A 25,385-nucleotide genomic window follows, 5' to 3' on the forward strand; every position below is an offset into this window, starting at 1 on the left:
ACATTTAATTATTGCAAACAGTTTTTAAAACACAATTTGTTTAAGCTCCTGTTGAATACAAAAAAAGATTCAGTCTGAAAACAGGAAAACTCACAATTCCCAAACACGCTACAAATCAGAAGAGAGACGACGAAAAATTTTCCATACCAGTTAAACTACTGAAAAACAACAAACAAATTGGTGAAAAGCTACTCCGAGAAAACAAAGTACACGCTAACAAGAACTATCACTAATAAATCCCAGTTATTTTGAACCGAACCATTATGATATACATCGTGACAGGGAACTAGAGTACACTATAGGTAGAGTTATTTTTAAAATTTTCATTATCAGAACTCGAAACACTTCACCAAAAACGTGAATTAGAAAGAACAGAGAAACTCTAATCACTACCACTAGCAGTATTAAAATTTCCGTATGCAGGATATCTCCTCTCTGGAAATGGCTCAGTTTTTAATGAATACGATGAAAACATACTTTGGTATTATACCTGTACTAAAAAATTTTCATCACACTTTGCCTTTGCAGACAAGCGGTTTTACCAACGAACACATTTTTTCATAAAAACAAAGTTCATTTTGTCGTTACATGATCCAGAAGGACAATTTTTTTGGTTACCGTCGTCCTATGGGTATCAGACTAAAGTCACAACGTAGTAAAACGCAATCCAGACGAAGATGAATTTTATCTCTTCACACAGTACCCCACATTAATGCCATCTTTAAAGAAATTTTCACCAGAAAACATACGCGCTATTACTCAAAATCCTGATATCGACCTACAATTTAAAGGCGTTATATAATCTAATTCTGATATACAACATCATATTAAAACACAAAAATTCCATAAACTTTTCACAAAAATGGACGCTATACAAAGACAATCAATTGATCAAAATTTTAGGAAAATCACTGAAACATCTGGTTTTTCATACTTTTATGATCAAAATTATACTGGATATTCCAGAGATATTAGAAACTAAATTTATCTCAACGGCGAAAACTATACCTCCAATCAGAATATTTAGTTTTCTTTACACTGAAAAATAACTACTAGTTTTTTTTAGGATGGCCCTATTACATTCTAGAAAGGTTCACTATCTTGTACGCAATGTTTAACTTCATAGGACATTTATTCGCACTTCTCAAAGGCGCATACATCTTATACGCAACACACATACAAACTAACAGACAAGCCAGCTTAGCACGAATATTATTCGCAGGTTGTTTTTTATTTTTATTTTGTATAAAAAAAAATTACTAGACGCAAATTTTATTGAATGCAAAAAAAATATATAACAAAACCAAACACCTACGATACTCCAAAAAACAACACATACTACACAAACAGCACCACCACATTAAACAGTTTATCAAATCATAATCATTTCCAAATAGTCCCACAAACAAATTATAGAACTAAAATTTTATTGGCATCACGCTTTCATCAAAAAAATGCAAATAATGCAAATAACGCAGTTCCATTGCAAGTTTTGCATATCAGCCTCAAAAAACTGATGAAACAAACTAATAAAAATTTAAACAACCTCACTCGGTTAACTTTCGTTCTTAAAACAAGGTTTTTAACCCACGATCAGCCACCAACTTGGATCTCTCTATCGCTTCATCGCTCTTATTTTTCCATTCTTCAACGACAACACTCTGTCGTGTCCATTTCTGATCACTCTTCTTTTCCCTACCAGTATTCGCTCCCAATTTTGCAAAATGTTCACTCAACTCATCTCGCATGCACTCTGGCGATTCTATTCAAAAAGTTGTGACACACATAATACCCTAGGTTTATGAACACTTCCTCCTCCCTACACTCTCGTGGTTCTCATTATATAAACCCAAAAATCTTTAAAAACCCTAACACGGCCATAGTATATCAACTAACAAATGCACTACAGATTGAAGACTTCACTAATACTATACATTGGACTCTGATATGCTCTACGCCGTTTTATAACACAAAAATTAATTCAATTTTCTAGCAAACACTTTGAGCACACAATCATACGCTATATGAAAAGCTCACCTTATGACACGGATCCAGCAGTTAACTCAGAAAACAAAGAAAAAAATTCATAAAAATAAATTTTAGATTTGACTTAGACAGATCTATGAAATTTTGACCCCGTAAGATCACTCGCTACAAAACACTACAGCATATGAATCGTATTTCACTAAATTTGATCTTTTTCAACTCACCTCCAACTTCATCGTCCCCAAGGAGTGCGACGTTATTTGCTCGCATCAAGTAATGCTAAAAACGAAATTAACTAAAGCTCACTCTTGCTTCCGCTTTATTCAGAGACAGTTATTACAAAACTGTCCCTCACGGAATTCCCAGTAAAAATATTTCTTCGGTTATTCGAAGTTCACCTGACCTTACTTCCTTGATTTTACTTGTTGTATTAGATCAATTTCTTTTACAGCATCCTCCATAACTATGACCCAGTCAGCCACAAAAATCATTATTGCACTCACATTTTTTTAAATGTTTGTTTTGTCAGTTTTCTTATGGAGCTCACCAAAAAATTCTTAAAAAGAACAAAAAAATTAAATAAATTTGAAAACTTCGTAAATTTTAACCAAAAATTATTCGCCAAAACTTTTACGTAGCTGTAGATTAATAAAATTAGGCATTAAATGCAAATAAAATGCAAAAAAATCAAATTAACAATGGGTCATAAATTAAGATAAAAACTAACCTTTTTATCAAGTGATTCTTTTTTGTCAACTCTCCATTTTGCACTCGCCCATATTTCACGCCCACTTTTCCACACTCTTGCTTAGTTTTCTAACAGTGTGTGAATAAAAGAACTTCTAATTCTGCAACTTGGCTGATAACAACTTTAACTTGCTTTCACACGCTTCAATTTTTCCCTTAACCCGGTTGGAAGAAGACATTAAAGCTAAGCATAAATAACGAACGCGACACACATCACTGCAAAAATAACATGTACAGGAGTTTGCGGTACTCAAACCAGATAAAATTAGATTAAACTGTATTAAAATTAAGCTCAAATTACTGAAGTTATAAACTGAAATTATTACAAACCAAAGACCATTTGTTTTTGAAAAAAGGACATTACCGAATGAAAAAAGAAAAAACAACTGATTTGAAAGAGGCAAAATAGTAATACACAAATAAAGACTCTACTCAAAGAGACACTCAAAAGTATACCTCATTGGCCTAACCTACCAGAAGTTGATCGAAGCACTTGTGCTCACCATGTACTTAGAACCCCGACCAACAAATTTTCTTAAGTGTAGCTCTAGGTTGAGCAACTCTTTAAATTAACCGAGCTAATTAAAACGCTATAGCGAAATTAACTAACGAAGATCAAAACTAAAACTAAAAGGTGCAGATGTATAAAACGTAAAAGATTTCCTCGAGCAAAAGAAACGAGCAGCAATATGGAGATGAAACTCGTCGACATTACAACTCTGGAATGGCAAACCCACAGGTTATCACGAATATGATTCGCGGGTTGTTTTTTATTTTTATTTTGTAAAAAATCAAAATTACTAGACGCAAATTTTATTGAATGCAGAAAAATATATAACAAAACCAAACACCTATGATACTCCAAAAAACAACACATACTACACAAACAGCACCACCACATTAAACAGTTTATCAAATCATAATCATTTCCAAATAGTCCCACCAACAAATTATAGAACTAGAATTTTATTGGCATCACGCTTTCATCAAAATAATGCAAATAATGCAAATATTGCGGTCCCATTGCAAGTTTTGCATATCAGCCACAAAACACTGATGAAATAAACAAATAAAATTTTAAACAACCTCACTCGGTTAACTTTCGTTCTTATAACAAGGTTTTTAACCCACGATCAGCCACCAACTTGGATCTCTCTATCGCTTCATCGCTCTTATTTTTCCATTCTTCAACGACAACACTCTGTCGTGTCCATTTCTGATCTCACTTCTTTTCCCTACCAGTATTCGCTCCCAATTTTTCAAAATTTGCACTCAACTCATCTCGCATGCACTCAGGCGATTCTATTCAAAAAGTTTTGACACACATAATTCCCTAGGTTTATGAACACTTCCTCCTCCCTACCCTCTCTTGGTTCTCTTTTTAATTTCCAAAAAATCTTTAAAAATCCCTAACACGGCCATAGTATATCACCTAACAAATGCACTACAGATTGAAGACTTCACTAATACTATACATTGGACTCTGATATTACAACATCTCCCAGCCTAAAGATAGGCTTCCACAAAAAGACTTCTGATCGTCTTGTAACAAAAAACCAGAACTAGCAACTCGATACCCGACTTTCAGACTGGTCAACAACAAAAATTCCCTGTATCAAACCCTCTTGTCAAAAATCAATAAACAATCCGACCCCATTCGGTTTAGCCTCAAAAAAATAACAGAACTATCGATAACTTGAAATCATTTTTTAAATGCTGATTTGTCGAACATTCGTCCAAATTTTTAACAAAATTTTGGTAAATTTTATTCACTTCATACCTATTTTTCTGAATATTTGTATTTTTTTTTCTTAATTGATATCTTAGATTTCAAATAAGTAGTTTTTTTCTTTTTTTTCAAAATTGTCAGTTTCTGTTTTCTGCTGAAAAAGCTATGTTTCCTTCTCCCAGGTCTTTGGCAAACTAATCAGGTACCATAGCAATCAATGTCTTTTCTTCTAAGTGATAAGGTTTCTTGTTCTTAAGAACGAACTGTTATTTCTTGTAATCTTCCTAACTGTACTAGCATCTCAAATATTAGCTCTTTAAAAATGGATAAATGAAGCAAAAATTGTTTTAACACTAGCAATCAATTTGATAATCAATTTTTGTCAAAAACTATTGGCAAGAACATACTTTTTCTCAAATTCAACTGACAAAAAGAAATCTATATCAAAATTGCTGATCAAAACCAAAAAACAGATACCCCATCTGTCAGACCATGCCTAAGTTTAAAATAAAATCCCCGCACAATCGATAGTTCAAACCCGCATCCGCACACAAACAACTGATTGTCAAACCCGGATGTCATACGTTGAAAACCCATATACCTTCGAAGAAAGTCTATTTCCTTTCACAACATTTAACACATCTACTATCTGACTACCTAGGTTCAACTCCAACCACAGAAAAAATAAGGAAGAACCCACTGAATCCTTCAAAAATCCAGCGAAGACTTCCGTCTAACGACTAAATTGATCATCTTCTAGTAAAATTTCAGCAACCCTACCAAAAACGCTTTCCCTGCCATCAACCCAATCAGTTGTAAGGATTTCTTCTCCAAATTCTTTTCCAATAAGTTTACAACAACATCTAAATAAAACATATCAAGAACTACAATAAACTTCACAGTTGGGCATTAAACCGATTACAATATCGACAAGACATCGACAAAGATCTTCAAAATTTTAATATTTTATTGTGAAGAGTTGATCTATATTTACAACAGTAACAAAAAAATACCATTGGTTATACATATTTTTGCAAGCCCCTTTCGGTTCTATCAAACACATGTATCTTTAAGTATTGACATCATTCAATATCTTCAATCTTCTCGCACGAACCGAACCTACAATTCACAATAAGCCATCCCCACGAGCAGGACCACAAGACCTCTTAGTGACACACTATTATTGCGATGACAATCAACAAGACATTTTACACAATTTCGCAATAAACCAAGTAGCCCAATGTGAATCAGACCCACAAGCAATTGAAACAACTACTGTTTTTGCTTCACTTCAGTCTAAAACTCGCGCTACAAAACTTGTAGGCCAAAAATCACAGCAACATTTTTTGAAAAGACAGTACACTGTTTACAATTATCAAGTAGACGGGATCAATAATATTTTTATCAGAGTAATAATGAACGTTTATTACATCCCTAAAATTATTTTAAAAAAACTAAATGGATAAAATTTGTTCAAAACAAAGCTAAAACCCGAACACTTGTAAATTTTTAGATCTTTGCCGACTGAACACATCAACATCAACTTGAACAAAGCCATGTCCAGATTCTACTCAACAAAGAAAAAACAGGACAATCATTTTATGATCGACAATTGACTTATGATCGACAAAAATTGGATACCTCATTTTGGTTTGATTGACCCATCAAACAGTTCAGCTTGCAGGAAAAACACTGGCTATCGGAGATTAAGATTTTTTTATTCAAAAACACAGCTCTAACAAATTCAACTTACACAAGATTTAGAACACGAAACTACAAATTATCAAGGCATCCGCTTACCTTTTTAGAAAGATCAAGTTTATTGTGACTCCAAAACTCGCAACCAGGCAACCATTGTTTGGTTCCCCGAAGACAAAAGTAAAAGTACAGCCTTCCAAATTGTTAAAACTCTAGCTCGAATGAATAAATTTGACTAAAATGTTTCACAGAATCTATAACACCTCGAAAAAAACCTACAGATCCCTATAGAAATATCAAAGGAATACAAAATAAGTTAACAGGTTTCAAAACTACCCAGAAACAAAATTCACATTTAATTATTGCAAACAGTTTTAAAACACAAAGAACTGTTTAAGCTCCTGTTGAATACAAAAAAAAATATTCAGTCTGAAACAGGAAAACTCACAATTCCCAAACACGCTACAAATCAGAAGAGAGACGACGAAAAATTTTATATACCAGTTAAACTACTGAAAAACAACAAACAAATTGGTGAAAAGCTACTCCGAGAAAACAAAGTACACGCTAACAAGAACTATCACTAATAAATCACACTTATTTTGAACCGAACCATTATGATATACATCGTGACAGGGAACTAGAGTACACTATAGGTAGAGTTATTTTTAAAAATTTCATTATCAGAACTCGAAACATTTCACCAAAAATGTGAATTAGAAAGAACACAGAAACTCTAATCACTACCACTCGCGGTATTAAATTTCCGTATGCAGGATATCTCCTCTCTGGAAATGGCTCAGTTTTTAATGAATACGATGAAAACATACTTTGGTATTATACCTGTACTAAAAAATTTTCATCACACTTTGCCTTTGCAGACAAGCGGTTTTACCAACGAACACATTTTTTCATATAAACAAAGTTCATTTTGTCGTTACATGATCCAGAAGGACAATTTTTTTGGTTACCGTCGTCCTATGGGTATCAGATTAAATCACAACGAACTCAATCCAGACGAAGATGAATTTTATCTCTTCACACATTAATGCCATCTTTAAAGAAATTTTCACCAGAAAACATACGCGCTATAACTCAAAATCCTGATATCGACCTACAATTTAAAGGCATTATTTAATCTAATTTTGATATACAACATCATAAAAGAACACAAAAATTCCAAGAACTTTTCACAAAAATGAACGCTATACAAATACAATCAATTGATCAAAACTTTAGGAAACTCACTGAAAGATCTGGTTTTTCAGACTTTCATGATCAAAGTTATATTTGATGTTTCAGAGATATTAGAAACTAAATTTACCTCAACGGTGAAAACTATATCTCCAATCAAAATCTTTAGTTTTCTCACACTGAAATTAACTAGTAGTTTTTTTTAGGATGGCCCTATTACATTCTAGAAAGGTTGACTATCTTAGACGCAATGTTTAACTTCATAGCACATTTATTAGCACTTCTCAAAGGCGCATACATCTTATACGCAACACACATACAAATTAACAGACAAGCCAGCGTAGCATGAATATTATTCGCAGGTTGTTTTTTATTTTTATTTTGTAAAAAAACCAAAATTACTAGACGCAAATTTTATTGAATGTAAAAAAAATATATAACAAAACGAAACACCTACGATACTCCAAAAAACAACACACATACTGAACAAACAGCACCACCACATTAAACAGTTTATCAAATCATAATCATTTCCAAATAGTCCCACAAACAAATTATAGAACTAAAGTTTTATTGGCATCACGGTTTCATCAAAAAAATGCAAATAATGCAAATAACGCAGTTCCATTGCAAGTTTTGCATATCAGCCTCAAAAAACTGATGAAGAAAACTAATAACATTTTAAACAACCTCACTCGGTTAACTTTCGTTCTTAAAACAAGGTTTTTAACCCACGATCAGCCACCAATTTGGATCTCTCTATCGCTTCATCGCTCTTACTTTTCCATTCTTCAACGACAACACTCTGTCGTGTCCATTTCTGATCTCTCTTCTTTTCCCTACCAGTATTCGCTCCCAATTTTTCCAAATGTTCACTCAACTCATCTCGCATGCACTCTGGCGATTCTATTCAAAAAGTTGTGACACACATAATACCCTAGGTTTATGAACACTTCCTCCTCCCTACCCTCTCGTGGTTCTCATTTTATAAATCCAAAAATCTTTAAAAACCCCTAACACGGTCATAGTATATCAACTAACAAATGCACTACAGAGTGACGACTTCACTAATACTATACATTGGACTCTGATATTACAACATCTCCCAGCCTAAAGATAGGCTTCCACAAAAAGACTTCTGATCGTCTTGTAACAAAAAAGCTCACCTTATGACACGGATCCAGCAGTTAACTCAGAAAACAAAGATAAAAATTCATAAAAATAAATTTTAGATTTGACTTAGACAGATCTAAGAAATTTTGACCCCGTAAGATCACTCGCTACAAAACACTACAGCATATGAATCGTATTTCACTAAATTTGATCTTTTTCAACTCACCTCCAACTTCATCGTCCCCAAGGAGTGCGACGTTATTTGCTCGCATCAAGTAATGCTAAAAACGAAATTAACTAAAGCTCACTCTTGCTTCCGCTTTATTCAGAGACAGTTTTTACAAAACTGTCCCTCACGGAATTCCCAGTAAAAATATTTCTTCGGTTATTCGAAGTTCACCTGACCCTACTTCCTTGATTTTACTTGTTGTATTAGATCAATTTCTTTTACAGCATCCTCCATAACTATGACCCAGTCAGCCACAAAAATCATTATTGCACTCACATTTTTTTAAATGTTTGTTTTGTCAGTTTTCTTATGGAGCTCACCAAAAAGTTCTTAAAAATAACAAAAAAATTAAATAAATTTGAAAACTTCGTAAATTTCAACCAAAAATTATTCGCCAAAACTTTTACGTAGCTGTAGATTAATAAAATTAGGCATTAAAAGTCCTATGCAAAAAAAAATCAAATTTACAATGGGTCATAAATTAAGATAAAAACTAACCTTTTTATCAAGTGCTTCTTTTTGTCAACTCTCCATTTTGCACTCGCCCATATTTCACGCCCACTTTTCCACACTCTTGCTTAGTTTTCTAACAGTGTGTGAATAAAAGAACTTCTAATTCTGCAACTTGGCTGATAACAACTTTAACTTGCTTTCACACGCTTCAATTTTTCCCTTAACCCGGTTGGAAGAAGACATTAAAACCGAGCTAATTAAACCGAGAAAATAACTAACGAAGATCATAACTAAAACTAAAAGGTGCAGATGTATAAAACGTAAAAGATTTCCTCGAGCAAAAGAAACGAGCAGCAATATGGAGATGAAACTCGTCGACATTACAACTCTGGAATGGCAAACCCACAGGTTTTGCTTGCCGCAGTCACAACACTCACAGCAAATAGAGTATGGAGCCAGTATCGCAGCAAAGCTATCCATTGAACAATAACAATTGTCAACTCGATATCGAACTCAAAATACGGATCCTAGTCACTTGGCGTTTCACTCAGAGAATTCAAACCCTATCTCGTTATTTGATCAATACCAACCAATAGCCGAGAATGCACGTAGTCGCGCTCTACCTTATGAAACTGGCACATCATTATTACGAATCTGCAATTTTAAAACGATCTAGTGACTCTATGCAGTTCTCTTCAATCTCTATCTTTCTCAACAACAAGTAATTCACTGACACGAGCAACTGTTACTCTTTTCAAGGAATATTCCCATGAAATTCCGAATAAACTCCATCCTTCCTTCACGCAAATTAATTTGCTTTGAAAAAACTTCCCCAGTAGAATCAGTTTAAAACAAATATTTGATATCCAACTATATTCTTGTTAATAATCACTGTAAAATAATTGAAACTATTCAGTCATGATCCATTTCTAAAACTTATGATAATTTGTAAAGCTGAAACTTTTTTTTTATCCAGAGAAGAAATAATATTACTTAGAAAGCAGTTGATCTTCCTTTCCTCTAACCTCGCAAAAATACCAGTGTATACTTGATCTGTTGAGACTAGGAAATATAAGGGTAAGATTAGGATCGGTATTATAATTTAGATAGCGTGACGAACAGACGGTGTATCATATCCAAAATTACTCTATGGGAAGGCCACCCCGGACATAAACTCAAAAAGCAGGCCGTGTTGTATTCTCACGTAGTAGCCAGAGCAACAGGAACACGCCAATTATAAACAGGGTTTTACGGTTCAACGGAACCGCCGGCCGAATTTCAAAAAACCGTGACTAGCGAACCGTAAAAAAATGTGCTTTTCTGTATGACCTACTCATTGATGAAAAAGCACAAAAGTTGACTATCAAAACAACTGGAACAGAGATTCAACAATTTAGATGTCTAACTTCTCAAACTAACATCGCGCTTTAGAAGAAAGAGTGGTTAGGTTTTCAAGTGAACACAGTGCACAGTGGTAGACTTACTAAATTCATCTGAAACACTAGTCAGTTCAAAACTTTTATGGTATCAAAACATCACTAATTACAATTTTAATTTGGTCAAACATGCAGTACTGTTAACTATTTAAAACTTATCATCAAATACGGATCACTATTTAAAGTTTTTTGATAAAAATTAAGATTAGGACCATTTATCCGCGGGGGAAAGGACCAACACAAGAGCTGTACAGCTCGTCACGGCGAGCCGATGTTGTGCCCCTGTTTAAGAACTACATGCAATTTTTTTGGTTATTTTTCTGGGCTGGGTAAAGTTGCTTCACGTTCAACGAACATTACAAAAATGTCCTTTGTTTCAGAAAACATGTACTTCGGTTGAAGTTTAGAAACTCACGTAATTGTGATGCGTTAACCTTAATCATTGGGGCCGCGTTTGAACAAGATTGCAAGGCATGATGTAGTCCAAACTCAAAATTCATGTTGATGAAACTTTTTAAGTAGTGCATAAAGGTACACAACCAACGAACTAGAGCTATTAGCAGTGGTTTGGTCGGGGGAACAACTCCAAACTTTTAAAAGGAGATTAGCAATTGTACCGACCGATTATCAGTAGCGGATATGAGGGAGGGGGCGGAAAAAACAGCCTCTGACGACCAGCAAAATATTTCTTCTGCGCACCGCTATAAATTTATATCAGCAGCAGCTTCCCAAAAAACAAACTCTGACGGCCAGCAAAAAACTCTTGCGCGCGCCTAACTGCTTTTTCGAATTAAATTTTACTTTTGAATAAAGAGTCTTTCTAATTACAAATTAACTAGTTTCCCTGCACGCCGTTAAAAACTGGACGCCGCAGCAGAGGCAGATTTAGGGAGGTTCTGCACCTCCTTCTCCTCCCCCTCCAAAACTGACCAAAAAAGCCCAAAACAGCCTTTTTATCTGTTTCTTCAAAAATTTGCAAGCGGCACAAAAAAAATTATCAAAGATGATAAGTTTTTTAAGGTCGTTAATTTTTTAATTCAAAGGTTTAAATTTAGTCCCAATTTCAGAACTGGATTCAGTCAGTCTGAATGAGAAAGCTTGATTATAAATTGGGTTACTTGAACTTCATTTTGTCATAAGAGGGATAAATAAAAGTCATTAATTTGTCATAAATTTCCTTGGAAGATCTTATTCTTTTTAATTCTCTTCTGTCATTGATGATATCATGGGAAGACTTATAAAATTGAACAAGACTGCTCGTGTCAGGGCGAAGCCCTGAATGTTTCGACTGCCTTTTAAAGTTTTGTGAAAATCATCCCCCCACACGCCATTTAAAGAACAAAAGGATTTCGCTCCTTGTAACAAATCAATTCTGGCAAATAAGCTTCTTTCAACCAATTTGGAACGATTTCTTAGCAGGATTATATCTCTAAGCTGGAAATATATCGCGCGTTAATTGTTCCAAATTGGCCAAAATGGCAATCTTTAAACCGCCATACAAAAACTAATCACAGGTGAAATATCTTTTCAAATTTAAGCTCAGGACAACAAAAGTTTTCAAATGATATTAAAAAATTCCGTCAAAATTGGTTAGTTAAAAAGTCGAAATTAGTCTGAAGAAAAACAATCCACCCGAGCACATATATTCCGTTATTTTCGATTCGAAAGTCGGAACAAAAAACAACTCTCCCATCGTTGGTATAGCCCATTTTTCAGTCTACGTATTACTTTTTGTTCAGTTGTCTGGTGAAAAATAATGATGCCATATTTTCAGGGCATTACTTAGTGTGTATTAGCAAGAGCCCTAGGAGGTTTAAAACAAACACCTGAGAATTTTTCTGGCAGAAACACATTACGTATGTCTGGGTCAATTTCCTTGCGGCGGAGCAAAAATATGTATTATACTTATTTTCATCTGATACCCTTCTCCTTGCGGAGCAAAATCTAAAGAATCCGCAATTTTTTTCCAGTGTTGACTAAATTGAATAAACTTTTTCAATTTATTTTTTCAAGAAAAAAAAACGGATCCTTTTTGTTTAGACATGAAGAAAATGATTGATTTGGTCAACTTCCTTTGCTTTTGATAAGAATTTATTCTGTTTATTTTGATCAAACGCGGCAAAATAAATAGAATCAGCAGAGTTATCGACTTTTTTCAACCGGCCTCCAAAAAAAACTGATTCTTCTTAGCCATTGGTGCCTAATAACTACAACTATATAAAATTCACCTACCACTTATTAACTTGTCGTTGTTTGTTTTTTTTGTTGACAATATTAGTAAAAACACGTAGCTGTCGTTTTTATTCACTAGAGCTGAACGCACTATTCATTCATTAAATTTTTTTTTCCTATTTCGATGTCTTAATTTCCGTTAAAATATGTGTATTGCTATATTACTATCAGGCGCAATATGTGCACAATTTTAACATAAAAATAAAAATTTAAAATTCCCTTGAAATGAATAATAAATCCGGACACATTATTTACCGTCATATATAAGTGAACTCGTATATGCTTACCATGGTGTTGCTATCAGTCTCCGAGAACTTAATAATTTACACCCTTTCCTAAGTCCAATCTCAGATTGGCCGATAAATTGCACTTATAATAACTGAAAAATAAAAACAAAAAGAACTGAAAACAAAATCCCGCCGGGTTTGAAATGGTTTATACCAACTTTGGAGACATATTATTATTACCCTTAGTAGACATAATGCTATACCGTTACTGTTACTTATGAATGTTGCCAGCCAAATCTGCATAAATCGCGTCTAAAACTGCGCCCAGAAATCGTATAATTTTGCATTTATATTCTCACCATGCTCCTCAAAGCTCTCTGTTAGAGTTGAACTTTTTGCAAAATTGTTCGCCGTCAATGATCCATTTGCATATTTTTTAGATAACATATTGCACTATAGTGGCTCAGAAGTTATGGCTCAAAAAGTATAACACTATGGAGAGCCATATACATGACAATTTATCTTTATGTTTCCATTCTAGATCAAGGTTTATCATTCATCTTGTGTAAAATTACCATTCATCTTTTCCGATAACGATACGATAGCGAACTCCATTTTATCGCAATGTTTCCTAACAGCTATTTTAACTTGATTTATAGACTGTTAATATTGTGCTGTTTTTCACCGCTGCACGTTTGTGGGTTCCAAATGCCCTTCGAGAAGACAGACCAACCTCCTGACTTGAACTGGAACTTCGATTTTCCGGACGTTACTCGGAACCCAGATATCAGGGAAACTATTAGAGGTAACTTCTCTTTAAAAAAGCATATATCCAAATGTCTTGACCAGGCCTTAACAAATTAACATAAAAAGCATGCAATATCATGCAAGATATTGGCAAAACAGACATGTTACTTGGAAGCTTTTAATTATGTTGGCAAATTTTGGATCAAATTTGCAAGATTATCTTCGGAAAAAAAATTTACTTGGAATGAAATGCATAAGTTCACAAATTATTGAAAAATTCAACTTAACTTTGCCATGATTTCCATGGGAATTGACACTTGGTCATCTTTTCAAGCTCAAGGGAGCAAAATATTGACACGTTTTTTTTTTGTGTGACAAGGATATCGTTTCACGATGTTAACAAGTACCAAGGCTATCATACTATGACATTGAAGGATCGCGCCGAGAAATTAAACAAGGCTGCTCGTATCAGGGCAAAGCCCTGAATGTTCCGACTGCCTTTTAAGGTCTATGGAGCAGTAATAACATGAAAAAATTGAAAGTAAAATATTTTTTATTTAATTTGAGATTTTTTGTAAAAATCACCCCCCGCACGCCCACATAGAGTACAAAAAGATAGATTTCGCTCCTTCTAAGACGGATTAAATCTCCACTTACGCGTTAATAGCACGAAATATATCGCGCATTAATTGTCCCAAATTGGCCAAAATGGCAATCTTTAAGCCCCCATAACTTTACGAAAAATGATCGCAGGTAAAATATCGTTTCAAATTTAAGCTCAAAACAGCAATACTTTTTTAATGATATAAAAATCCCGTCAAAATGGGTATTTAAAAAGTCAAAATTTGACTGAAAAAAAAACCCACCCGAGCACAAATATTCCGTTACTTTCGTTATGAAGTTCGGAACAACAACAAGCAAATTAGACGGTTCTAAAAATCGGGCAGCGTTTTTAGTTGAATAGTAAGACTGAAGTGCGGTCTGTATTCTGACAACCGCGTATTCTTATTTGTCTGTAAGCAGACAAATACCATATTAACCAATTAAAAGTGAGATGAGAAAGCAAATTTACGAAATAAATAATTATTAATTATTCAATTCTTCCTTGTCTCGATTCTGATTGGTTAATTTAGTATGTGTCTGTCTGCTTACTGAGGAATCTGAATACGCGGTTGTCTAAACACTGCTTCGTAACCGATTAGACTATTCCGAGATTTGGTAATTTCACACTTTGCAGACAGGCTGGATGCGGCCGCAACCGGCGCGTCTCAAAGTCAAATACCCTCGATCGCCCTATTAATGAAAATAAGTCGCGAATGGCGTAATTAAAGACAATTTAACGGCGCGAGTTTCGTGACTTGTAACGTTTGGTGCTATAAATTTTGAATATATACGTGCAAATTAATCAACTCATGATATGCTTGCCAAGTTGCGGTTTTTTTCCAAACAATAGAGGAGCAACATGTGCTTTGTACTACAAAATTTTGCTTCGTAAAAAAACTCATTTTTTTTAACGTTCTTTTTTGTCATATGAAGATTACTCATTGCGGTATCAATTCTACGGAAATAAGCGTAAGCTAGTTCTACATCCAAATGTCACCTCTCGCAGTTTCGCCCCAGATCCTAGCTTACAAGTCCGCGACTTCTACCCCGAGCAGTAGCGTACCGAGGAAGTGGGGGTGGTCCCCTCTTTGGTATAGTTATACGACATCCATTTTTTGCTAATCAACCTCAAAAATTTTCTAAAGGCGCCTCTTCTAAATGCTTTTTATTCCTTTTTTTAAAACGTTTGCCTGCGACGCAGAAAACTTTTTGACAAAATAGTGTCCGTATAGTGTTTTCGGAGAGCTCGGAAAATGAAATTGTTCAACCTAAAAAAAATTGGCAAAACTTTCAAAATTTTTCGAAAACCGCGCACTCCACTGACCCTGAGTGTGGCGGATTTATGTCCAGGCTTTCTTAAAATTGGTCCCATTTCTTACTGTGCTATGAGACCAATTTTAAGACTATAAAACGACTAATTGTAAGCCTATACCGCGACTATTCTTTAAACTATTGAAACCGAAATTGATTTTTTAGTTTTTATGCGCAACTATGAAAGCCAATCCAGAATATTTTTATCGCGAGATTAACAGTGAGGCGACTTTGAAGATCTAAAAACATATCACAAACTTCAAACCGTGATCTAAATAAGAGTTTTAACTTTTTTTTATAAAACTGACTGGAGGGAAACAATTCTTTGTTAACAAAAATCTTAGAACTGATCAAAATTGTTATTTCAAATAAAATTCAAATTAATGAGCTAAAATGTTTTAATACATTCTTAGAACAAAATTGTATACCGTAGTTTTCAAAAACTTGATTTGCGTTTAGAAAGCTCAATTGGAAGTTATTTATAGTATGTACAATATGTTTAACATCAGATAAAAACTCGATTTTGCCTGCACTCTCATGTTTACCCGTGTGGACCAAATCATACAATTTTTATTTATGGAAAATGCTAATGATATTTTTTTCTAGCAATTCCATGAGTACAGAAATTTGCATGATCTATGATTAAAGATTTTTCATTTATGGAAATTGTATGACTAGCAGTTTCCCATAAACCAAAAACATTGATTTCTGTTATAAAAAAGTTTTCTTTCACTAATCATATATTGAAAGCATGAACCTTTTAAAATTTGGCAAAGTTTTCAAAAAATAGTTTTTTTTCAAAATTTGAGTCTTTAAATTATTAGACATTGATCAAGGCATACATAAACATGCCATACAAAGGAAATTGGACTTTTTAGCATCTTTGAAAAAAATTTTATCCAGAGAAACGGAAAAAATCCCATTTTTGTGAATCCAGGACTACAATTAAGGATTACAGGACTACAATTATCCAAAAAATTAATATTCGCATGCAAAAAAATTTTTTTTGGAAAACGTTTGTTTGAGTACAAATTTCAATTTGCAGTTGAAAAAAAAAACAAAGAAAACTTTTCAAAATTACAAGGAAAAAAATGTTGTCGTTGTGAACAAAATACTATTCATACAATTTCCATATATAAAAATTATATGATTAGCACTTTTTGACAAAAGTTTTTCTTTTTTTTTAGTAGGATGCACCGACTTTTATTTCAAAACAAGGAAAAATGTCTTTGAAAGTTTGATGACACTGTTTTAGCAAAATGTATGAAATTTGTATGTCTAGTATTTTTTCATAGATTTAGTTTATGGAATTGTATGATTATCATTTTTGGTCTATGGAGGTCAACCTGCGTATTGTTTTTTCGTACTCGTCTAAATGATTTCAATTAATAGTGTCTATTTTTTTGTCTAACTTGCCAGACTACAATAATTTTGACCACTCCAACTCAATTAATTTTTAAACTGGTTGAAACAATTTCTAGATAATTTAACCTCTTCGTTGTTTTTATAGAAAAACATCTATTTTTTATCCTAATTTTAAAAACCAAAAAATTTATAGATAAACCCAAATGATTTGCAATCGGCTGTACTTTAAAATTTACAAACTTTTTGGATTTTTTGTTTCAGCTTCTGAAATCTTTTAGATCGTGTGGCGTAACGGTTATGGCACTTTTCTGTAGTTTTTAAATACGTGTTTAGAATGCCGCAAAACTTTTTTCTCTCTAGAAAGAAATAACCTAAGTTTATTTAAATTTTGACCAGAAAAAATATAGAAAATTAAAGAATTTTGGAATAAACTATGCTCTATTTAAAAAAATTACAAGAGTTTTTTGCTAGCAAAAAAAATTTCAAGATTCGAAAAAGCGCTAACGAAAAATTGAAACTTTTTGAATAATGATCCTTTATTCAAAAAATGACCGTAATCGTCCCATATTTAAGCCCTTTAAACTTCATGGAAAGTGATCTTTCATGAAATTTCACTATAATTTTTTTGCTTTGGGCATTTATATGTTTTAGGTGAAATTAAATTTTTTCGTCGTAAATGTTTAATTACAAAAACAAATTTGGTCTGTATGAAAAAAAAACACACCACCCATAAATATTTTGTCACTTTATCGAAAGGTGGAACAATGAAAACATGTCAGCGGAGCAAGAGGAGGCGGAGCAACAATCAGAATGATCTAAGAGTAGAAAATGTTCATGAGCAGAAAAATTGAAAACTATTAATTTATAGGCGAAACAAGTGTTAGAAATGGTAATCTTACCAAAAAAAACGAAGAGATCATGCATGATTTGATTGAATTATTCAGTTTTTTTAATTTTGGCCAAAACAGGATTTTTTTCTTAATTTGATGGAATTGATTGAATGATTCATTTTTTTTAACTTTGGCCAAAACAGGGTTTTTTTACTGCTTTGGGAGAGCTCGGAAAGCCAATTTGGTCGACCTAAAAAAAAAGTTGACAAAGTTTTGAAATTTTTTTGAAAATCCCCCCTCGAGAAAATGTTAGATCCGCCCCTGATTAAAACACTCCTGCTGATCGCTCAGCGTCCACTTGTCCGCTTACATGTTTTAAATTGTAAGAAATAATTTAAAGACAGAACATCCTGGGTTACCCCCTCATACTAGCAATGTATTATTATCATTCAAACGGTAAAATACTTAAAACAAGCTTCTAAAAATGTGATTTTTGCTGTCCGAGAAAGGTTAACGGGAGGGAGTTCCTCGCCATGGCATAAAATCAAAATGGCTGGAAGTTATGTCAGCCAATTTGAAATAACCGTTCGAAATTTCAAAGAAATCGTTTCAATTGCCTATTTTTAATGTTTTTTCCTCTTGATTACTGGAGCCCCGACAAAAAAAATTTGATACCGCACGCCACAGTTTATTTTCAAAACTTTCATAGATTTAATCATACGCCTTTTTGAAAGACTTGAATGAGCATGCACAGGCCAATTAGAAGCATTTGGTCGGAAATATGGCAGAGAATTTGGACTTCGGTTGATAAATACTTCAAAGAAGAAACACATTATCGAAGGGAAGTTCAATCAGATATCATTCCCAGTCTTCCATTTGGGTGGGAACAATTCCCCCGACATTCAATAAAACATTAAAGTAGTCTGCCTTCCCAGTGAACATTAAGTTGTTTTCAAAAATCTGTACTAAATGGTGAATGCTTCAAATTCAATTCTGTTTTCCAGAAGTGTCGTATTGAATTAGGGGCTGAACACAAAGTACCTCATAATTAAACAAAATTGACATAGTGAAATTAAGGTTAGCAAGTTTTAGCCATACCTGTGACCATACAAACACTTCAGTAATTTAAGCTCCTCAAACAAACAGATACTACCAAAAAACCGCAATAATCATTATCCAGTCCTCATCTTTATTCATACTTCGGATCTGACTGGCTATCTTTTCTCCAATTAATCTTCCTTTTTATTCCCCTTCTTGTGAAAGCTGTCAAAATGGTAAATTTAAACAAAAACTGTGAATGTTGTCAAATTTCAATCCCTTCCTGGAGTGTCAGTTTGAAAAAATGTGCTGGACGTAAAAATTCATTTGAAAAACTTACCAAAAATAACAGCATGGATTTTGCTTGATCGAATTCAAATCTCATGTTTGACCAAAAAAATGGTTTTTTAAGAAATAACAAGTTATCATGAGTTTTTCAAATGCCTATCAAATGCAGTCAAGCTGTTCTTTGACAAAAAAAATATATAAAAAAAATAATTAACTTGAAATTTATCCATAGCTTGTCCTCTTACAAGCAATTTTAAGTACAAAGTAATAGAAGACCGCTCGTATCTGAGCGAAGCCATTTATTGTCTATGATTTAGTTTTTCAAAATTGAATTATGAAAATCTGAAAAAAAACTGAAGAAAAAAACAAAAAACAACAAAAAAAAAATGATATTTTTTGAAAAAATCCTCAACCGCTAAGCACAAGATGGCAAAAGTTGCACTTATTACGTGTTCAAAAGACCAAACATCAAGCCTCAACCGAGATCGCAGTGATTTTTAGCACGATTATCTCGCCGCTTATGCAATAAAAGAACGATATATGGAGCGTTAATTGTCCAAACCGATCAAGTTGGCATCTTTCAAAGGAGCAATTTTTCAAAAATTTTAATGTAGTCACTTTTTTTTATTTTAAGCCCAGGGCAACCTTGGTTTTCAAATTTGTAGTTAAAAAGTCAAAACTGATCTGAAGAAAAAAAATCATAGAGAACAAATAGTCTATATTTTTTTCTAAAACCAGATCAAAAGTTTTGTATCATAAAAAAATGATTGTGATTCATTAGCTTGCTTAAAGCAATAATTGAATCAAATATGGTTCTCGTTCATTTGCTAAGCAACAAAAATCAAGAGATAAACAAGACTGCTCGGGTGCTCTGATGATTAAACTAACACTTCCCGATATAATTTTTGAATTACAAAACAAAAAAAATGTTCAATTAGAAGCATAACAGTTTTTCTTTTAAATTTTTTTGTCCTCTCAGGCACAATGTAGGAAAAAAAAATATTTTTTTATGCGTCTTATGAAGTATCAGTTAGAGCAAATTGCTAGTCTCAAATTAGTTTGGAATTGCTTCGAATTCCGCCTATGCTTATTCAGGACAACAAACCTAACGCGTGTTAGTTATTCAAATATGAATTGTAGTACTTGAAAAAGTCCCAAAGTGAAACAAGACTGCTATTATCATAGGGAAGCCCTGAATGTTCTGACTATCTTTTAAGTTGTAGCAGTAATAACTTTAACAAAATTAAATTTATTTAACTAAAAAAATCTACTTAACAATCTCCACCCCATTCAAGGGGGGAGATTGTTAAGTAGATCAAAATGATCGATTTTTCGACCAATCAGAATGCAGAAAAATTAGAACTTAGTGCTAAATTACTGTATTTTTTTGTAGGTGTAGAGATTCTTAAGTAAGTGCCATATAGGGGAAATTTTTATATAGATCCAAACAAAATGAAATTTTTAAAAAAATAAAATTTGAGATTTTTTGTGAAAATCATCCCCCGACACGTCATATAAATTACAAAGTGGTAGATATCGCTCCTGTAACAAATTAATTATGGCAAATAAGCTTCTTTCAACCAATTTGGAACAATTTTTAAGACGTATTAAATCTCCGCTTACGCGTTAGTTAAGCAAAATATGTCGCGAGTTAATTGTCTCAAACTGGCCAGAATGGCAACTTTTAAACCCCGATAACTTTACGAAAAATGATCACAGGTAAAATAAATTGTAAAATTTAAGCTCAAAACAACAATACTTTTCGAATGATATTTTAAAATTCCGTCAAAAATGGTTAGTTAAAAGTCGAAATTTGTCGGAAGAAAAAAATTCACCCCGAGCACAAATATTCCGTTAATTTCGTTACAAAAGTCGGAATTTAATAACAGTTAGAGACCCCAAATATTCTTAATGTCATTTGAAAGCAAGGTCTTTAATCTAAATTTTGACAGTTTTTTCCATATCTCCACAACCGTGCTCTTCGTGTAAGAGTTTTCTAGATCTGAATTAAAGATAAAATAAAAAAGTATGTCATTGCGATTTCATTGACTGCATTTAATATTTGTTTGCTATGCAACAATACTATTTTTATGTCATGTTTATTTTTCGTTTTTCTTTTCCTCTAACATCTGTTTTCTTGCCCCGTTATATGCCTTGCAAGCCATACCTCGATTTGTCCACTGGATTTTGCAGAATGACCTCAGTTGAATGCTTTTTGATCACATAACTCTTAGTTAAGCTTGTTGATGTTCTATGAGAAATTTATCGCCCATTCAATATAATCTAGATCCCCTTATCTAGGGTATACTTAATGAGCAATAAGCTTCTGATTTCAACTCCCGTCTGACAAGTTAGTTAAGAAGTTGAAAAATGAAAACGACTAAAACGACCAGACTCCTCGTATCTCAATGCAAAGTTTTTAATGTTTTGAGTGCTCTTTAATTGGTCTCAAAAATTTGCGATGAAAATATTTTGATGAAATTAAAATATTATGCTGTCAATATCAAGTATTAGGTGTTAAAAATGAATCGCAAGAACATGACCCACTAGCTCGGCCGATTTGTTTTTTCTAATAATATTGTGTGCGAGATAATCGTGTGACGCTTTGAGCATCATACAGGTAGTCTTCAATAATTGAATAATCATTTTACTTCAGTCATTCAGTACTAACAATCATTCAGTACTGCACTTTTTGCAAGCGCTCGGCAACACGTAGATGCCCAGATTAATCCCTCCCACTCTACCAACAGTTTTCAGAAAATGGACGAAATGAAACTAAACCACCCCAAACATATCTATTCCTCATTTTTTTTCGAAAGTTGGATTAAAAACCACCCCGTTCACAAGCCTGAAAAAATGCTCAAAAAATTTTTGAACTAGCGCCGCTTGTGAACCAAACTGACAAGGTTCATACTTATTCAAAACGTTTTTTTTTAAAACGAAAATGGATAACAGAAAAATAGAATTTTCATGAACAGATTTCAATGAGTGAAAATTTCGTTGAAAAAAGTGATTTTAAGTCAAAATTTGTCTTGAAAAAATTTTTTGCATAAAAGTCATCCTCTTTTCATGGAATAAAAAAAATGAAATCAAATCATCTGAAATCTTAAGTTTTGATAAATTTGGAAACATGTAGAGTAAACACTTGACGTAAGCAATTGAAAAACTTTGGGCTAAAGTGCAGTTTTTGGAATAATCTAGTTTTAGAGTGCTGGTTTATATTATCTGGAAAAACAAATACAACTTGAAATTTTTAATTTAATTTTCTCAAATTGAGTTGATTTTAGACTTAGACAAGAAGGAAAGAAAGAAAGAATTTATTTCTCACTGTTAATGGTAAATTTGCATATAAAGAGAATTTAAATATAAAGCACCAGAAACAGTGAGGGGACAGTTAACGAACCCAATTTGGTTACTCAGCATTGCCCGTTTTATCAAATGAAGGACAAATTTGTGATCTTCAAAGACAAGGAAAACAATATGAATCTGAAAACATAAAAGAAGATATTGGAAAAAAAATACTCAAGTTTGAATAAACATAAAGCAGCAGATTTAAGGCATTGTCTAGACAGATTAATGACATAAGGTCCAAGCTCTGTATCATTATTTAAAGTGATGGTTCAATCGTAGTCGGTATAAAACTAAATTAAAGAAGAAGCTAGTTCAAATTCATCATTCATAATTTCTGAAACTCGTAAGTCGTATGCACCCCTATTCGGTTTCAAAAACAAAACTTGAACTTGTTCCCTTTACGGTTACTGCTTCTACTAACTGTGTCTCATCCCTTGAAGCCTCTCTAACATCAGCAGAGCTGATTGGGGGCTAAACGGTCAGTAGACATCCAACTGAGCCCATGCGGCAGTAACCAGCGAACAAGCCCAAGTGTGGTCTTCAAAACGCCGAAGACGCATTGAAAACCATATACAAATATACTTAGAAAAAACCTCAAACAAGCAGGCACTCCACATCTGTCATCCTCCAGCATTATCCTTGCATCCACAAAAAAAATTGTCAACAAAAAACAAATTTGATTAGCTCTTCATTGCTTAATATAAACAAATCCCGATTTTCGTGGGCAATGCGTTGAATATCTGATTTTGAAACTTGATCGAAAAATTTTGGAATTAGGGAATATTAAGTATATTGAAGAGCTTAGCTCCTTTGTAATTAATTGAAGCTCTTTGAATTTCGCTTTTGAAATTAGGAATTTTCATTAGATTAAGATTTGACCTTCTGGTCATATAAGACGGTTTATCAATTACAAAAAACTCGTTTAAAAAATTTTCAGAGTGTAGTCCTGCTATTGATCACAAAACAAATATACATGCAGCTCGTTAACTGTTAAAAACTTTTCATCATTAAAAACTTTTCGAACGCTTTTATATTTTTTTTTGAAAAAAATAATTCGAATAATTTTTTTTGGATCAAAAAAGGGGTAAAAGGTTTGTGTAGGAAGTGCAACCATACACTAATATTCCATATTGCAAAATGGGCTTAATATTAGAGCCATAATACTCAATCATAACAGTTTTGGGAACATAATGACGCATTTTCGAAACAATGCCACCTTGTTTTCTAAGCTTGGATCGTATGAAATTAATGTGAGAAACTTGCTTGAAATTTTACGGTACACTCTTTTTGAGAAATATGGGCCACAAGTTTTGCAACAAAACCAAACACTTTTTGATTTTTTCATTAAAAAATTTACGCCAGAGCTGCCGAATAATTTTTTTACTTGCATCAAAGTGAGTACCTTATGTAGTCAAACAAGATTTGAGTAGAATTAATTCTCTAAAACTTTGAGCAAAACCTTGTGAGATTGTTTTCAAGCATAAAATTGGTATTTTGTGCAGTACAAATGACACTTTTTGAGTTTTCAAACAAAAATAAGTTTATTTATACTAAATTTGAAAAAAAACTTTTCTCAGAACTGCGGCATGCCTTGGCTATATAAAAGAACCCAATTTGATGTATTTTTAACAGCAATTGACCGAGTAGCCCTGGCATAAATTTTGATTGATTTAAAAAAGCCAAAAACGATTGGTTTGGGTAAAATGTTGGGTCTATTTTTCCCAAAAAAAGTTGTAATGTAAAATTTTTATCAAAAATTTAAGCAAGTTTTGTAATCACTGTTTTTTGTCAAAAGTCAACTCAATTTGAGAAAAACACTGTTTTTTGTCAAAAGTCAACTCAAATTTCAAGTTTTCTTCGTTTTTCTGGATAATTTAAATAATCACTGTAATTATGCTCTGACTGCAAACCTCGCAGAACATGATTTTGTAACTCCCTACTGTTGAGTTTATGCGAACCTAAAAATTTTTTAAACAAAATGTAAAAATTCATTAAGAAAAGTTATCAAAATTTGTTTAACACGCTCTGAAACCTTATAATTCTGTTGTTTTTACTGAATTTGAACCTATTAGAACAAAGACCGATAACCAAAACTGTTTCTAAACCTAAAACTAATCTCAGAATTTTATGCTCGAATACTTCAATGTTAGCTCCAAAAAGGCGATTCCTTGACTTTTTTTAAAACCCGCACTGAAGTTTCATGGATAATAATCGATTATATTGGATTTTTATTGTCAGTCTCTACAAAATAACAAAAATAATCGATTATAATCGATTGAAAATGGATTATAATGATAATATTTTTTAAAGCAATAAAATCCCAATATAATCGATTACAATCGATTATAATCGATTATTTTCAAAAACAAATTTCAAAAGAAAAATAATCCATTTTAATCGATTATACTGGATTATAACCTATTTATTCAAATATTTTTGTGTGTTGTTTTCATTTTTTCATAATTTTGTTAAACTTAAGTTAGTTATTTTGTTTTAATTTCTTTTCGCTACTTTTCTTTTTTTCCTATTTTCAATCGAGTTATTGAAAAATTATAAAAAGTTACCTATAGATCGCACACCAACCCCCCCACCTCTTACTAGAGTTGATGTCCCCCCTCACCTCTTACTAGAGTTGATGTCCCTTACTAGAGTTAGATGTCCCCTAACTATAGAGAGAGAGGGGGCACCTCGTGGTTGGGGGTTTCGTGGGAGGATGGGTAAAGGTGAGGGGGTTACGTCGTGGGTTGGGGGGTACGTTGAGGGGGGGTAGGTTGGGGGGGGGTACGTTGGTGGGGGGGGGGTACGTTG

The 25,385-nt window shown here is 33.2% G+C and overlaps 2 protein-coding genes across 4 annotated transcripts in view; both read left to right on the top strand.

Annotated features, from left to right (window-relative positions):
* LOC134841198 (intersectin-1-like) overlaps positions 1 to 25,385 on the top strand; it is a 333,033-nt gene that overhangs the window by 178,181 nt on the left and 129,467 nt on the right. The gene's annotated exons all lie outside the window — the stretch shown is intronic.
* The window catches only part of LOC134841648 (acetylcholine receptor subunit alpha-like), a 26,329-nt gene continuing 13,913 nt past the window's right edge, over positions 12,970 to 25,385 (top strand). The window contains exon 1 of the mRNA XM_063857681.1: positions 12,970 to 13,849. Within this exon, the coding sequence (XP_063713751.1) occupies positions 13,669 to 13,849 (181 nt within the window). The 5' untranslated portion in view covers positions 12,970 to 13,668. The remainder of the gene's footprint in view (positions 13,850 to 25,385) is intronic.

Source organism: Symsagittifera roscoffensis, chromosome 3 (assembly GCF_963678635.1).
Source record: "Symsagittifera roscoffensis chromosome 3, txSymRosc1.1, whole genome shotgun sequence".
In the NCBI taxonomy this organism is placed as follows: Eukaryota; Metazoa; Xenacoelomorpha; order Acoela; family Convolutidae; genus Symsagittifera; species Symsagittifera roscoffensis.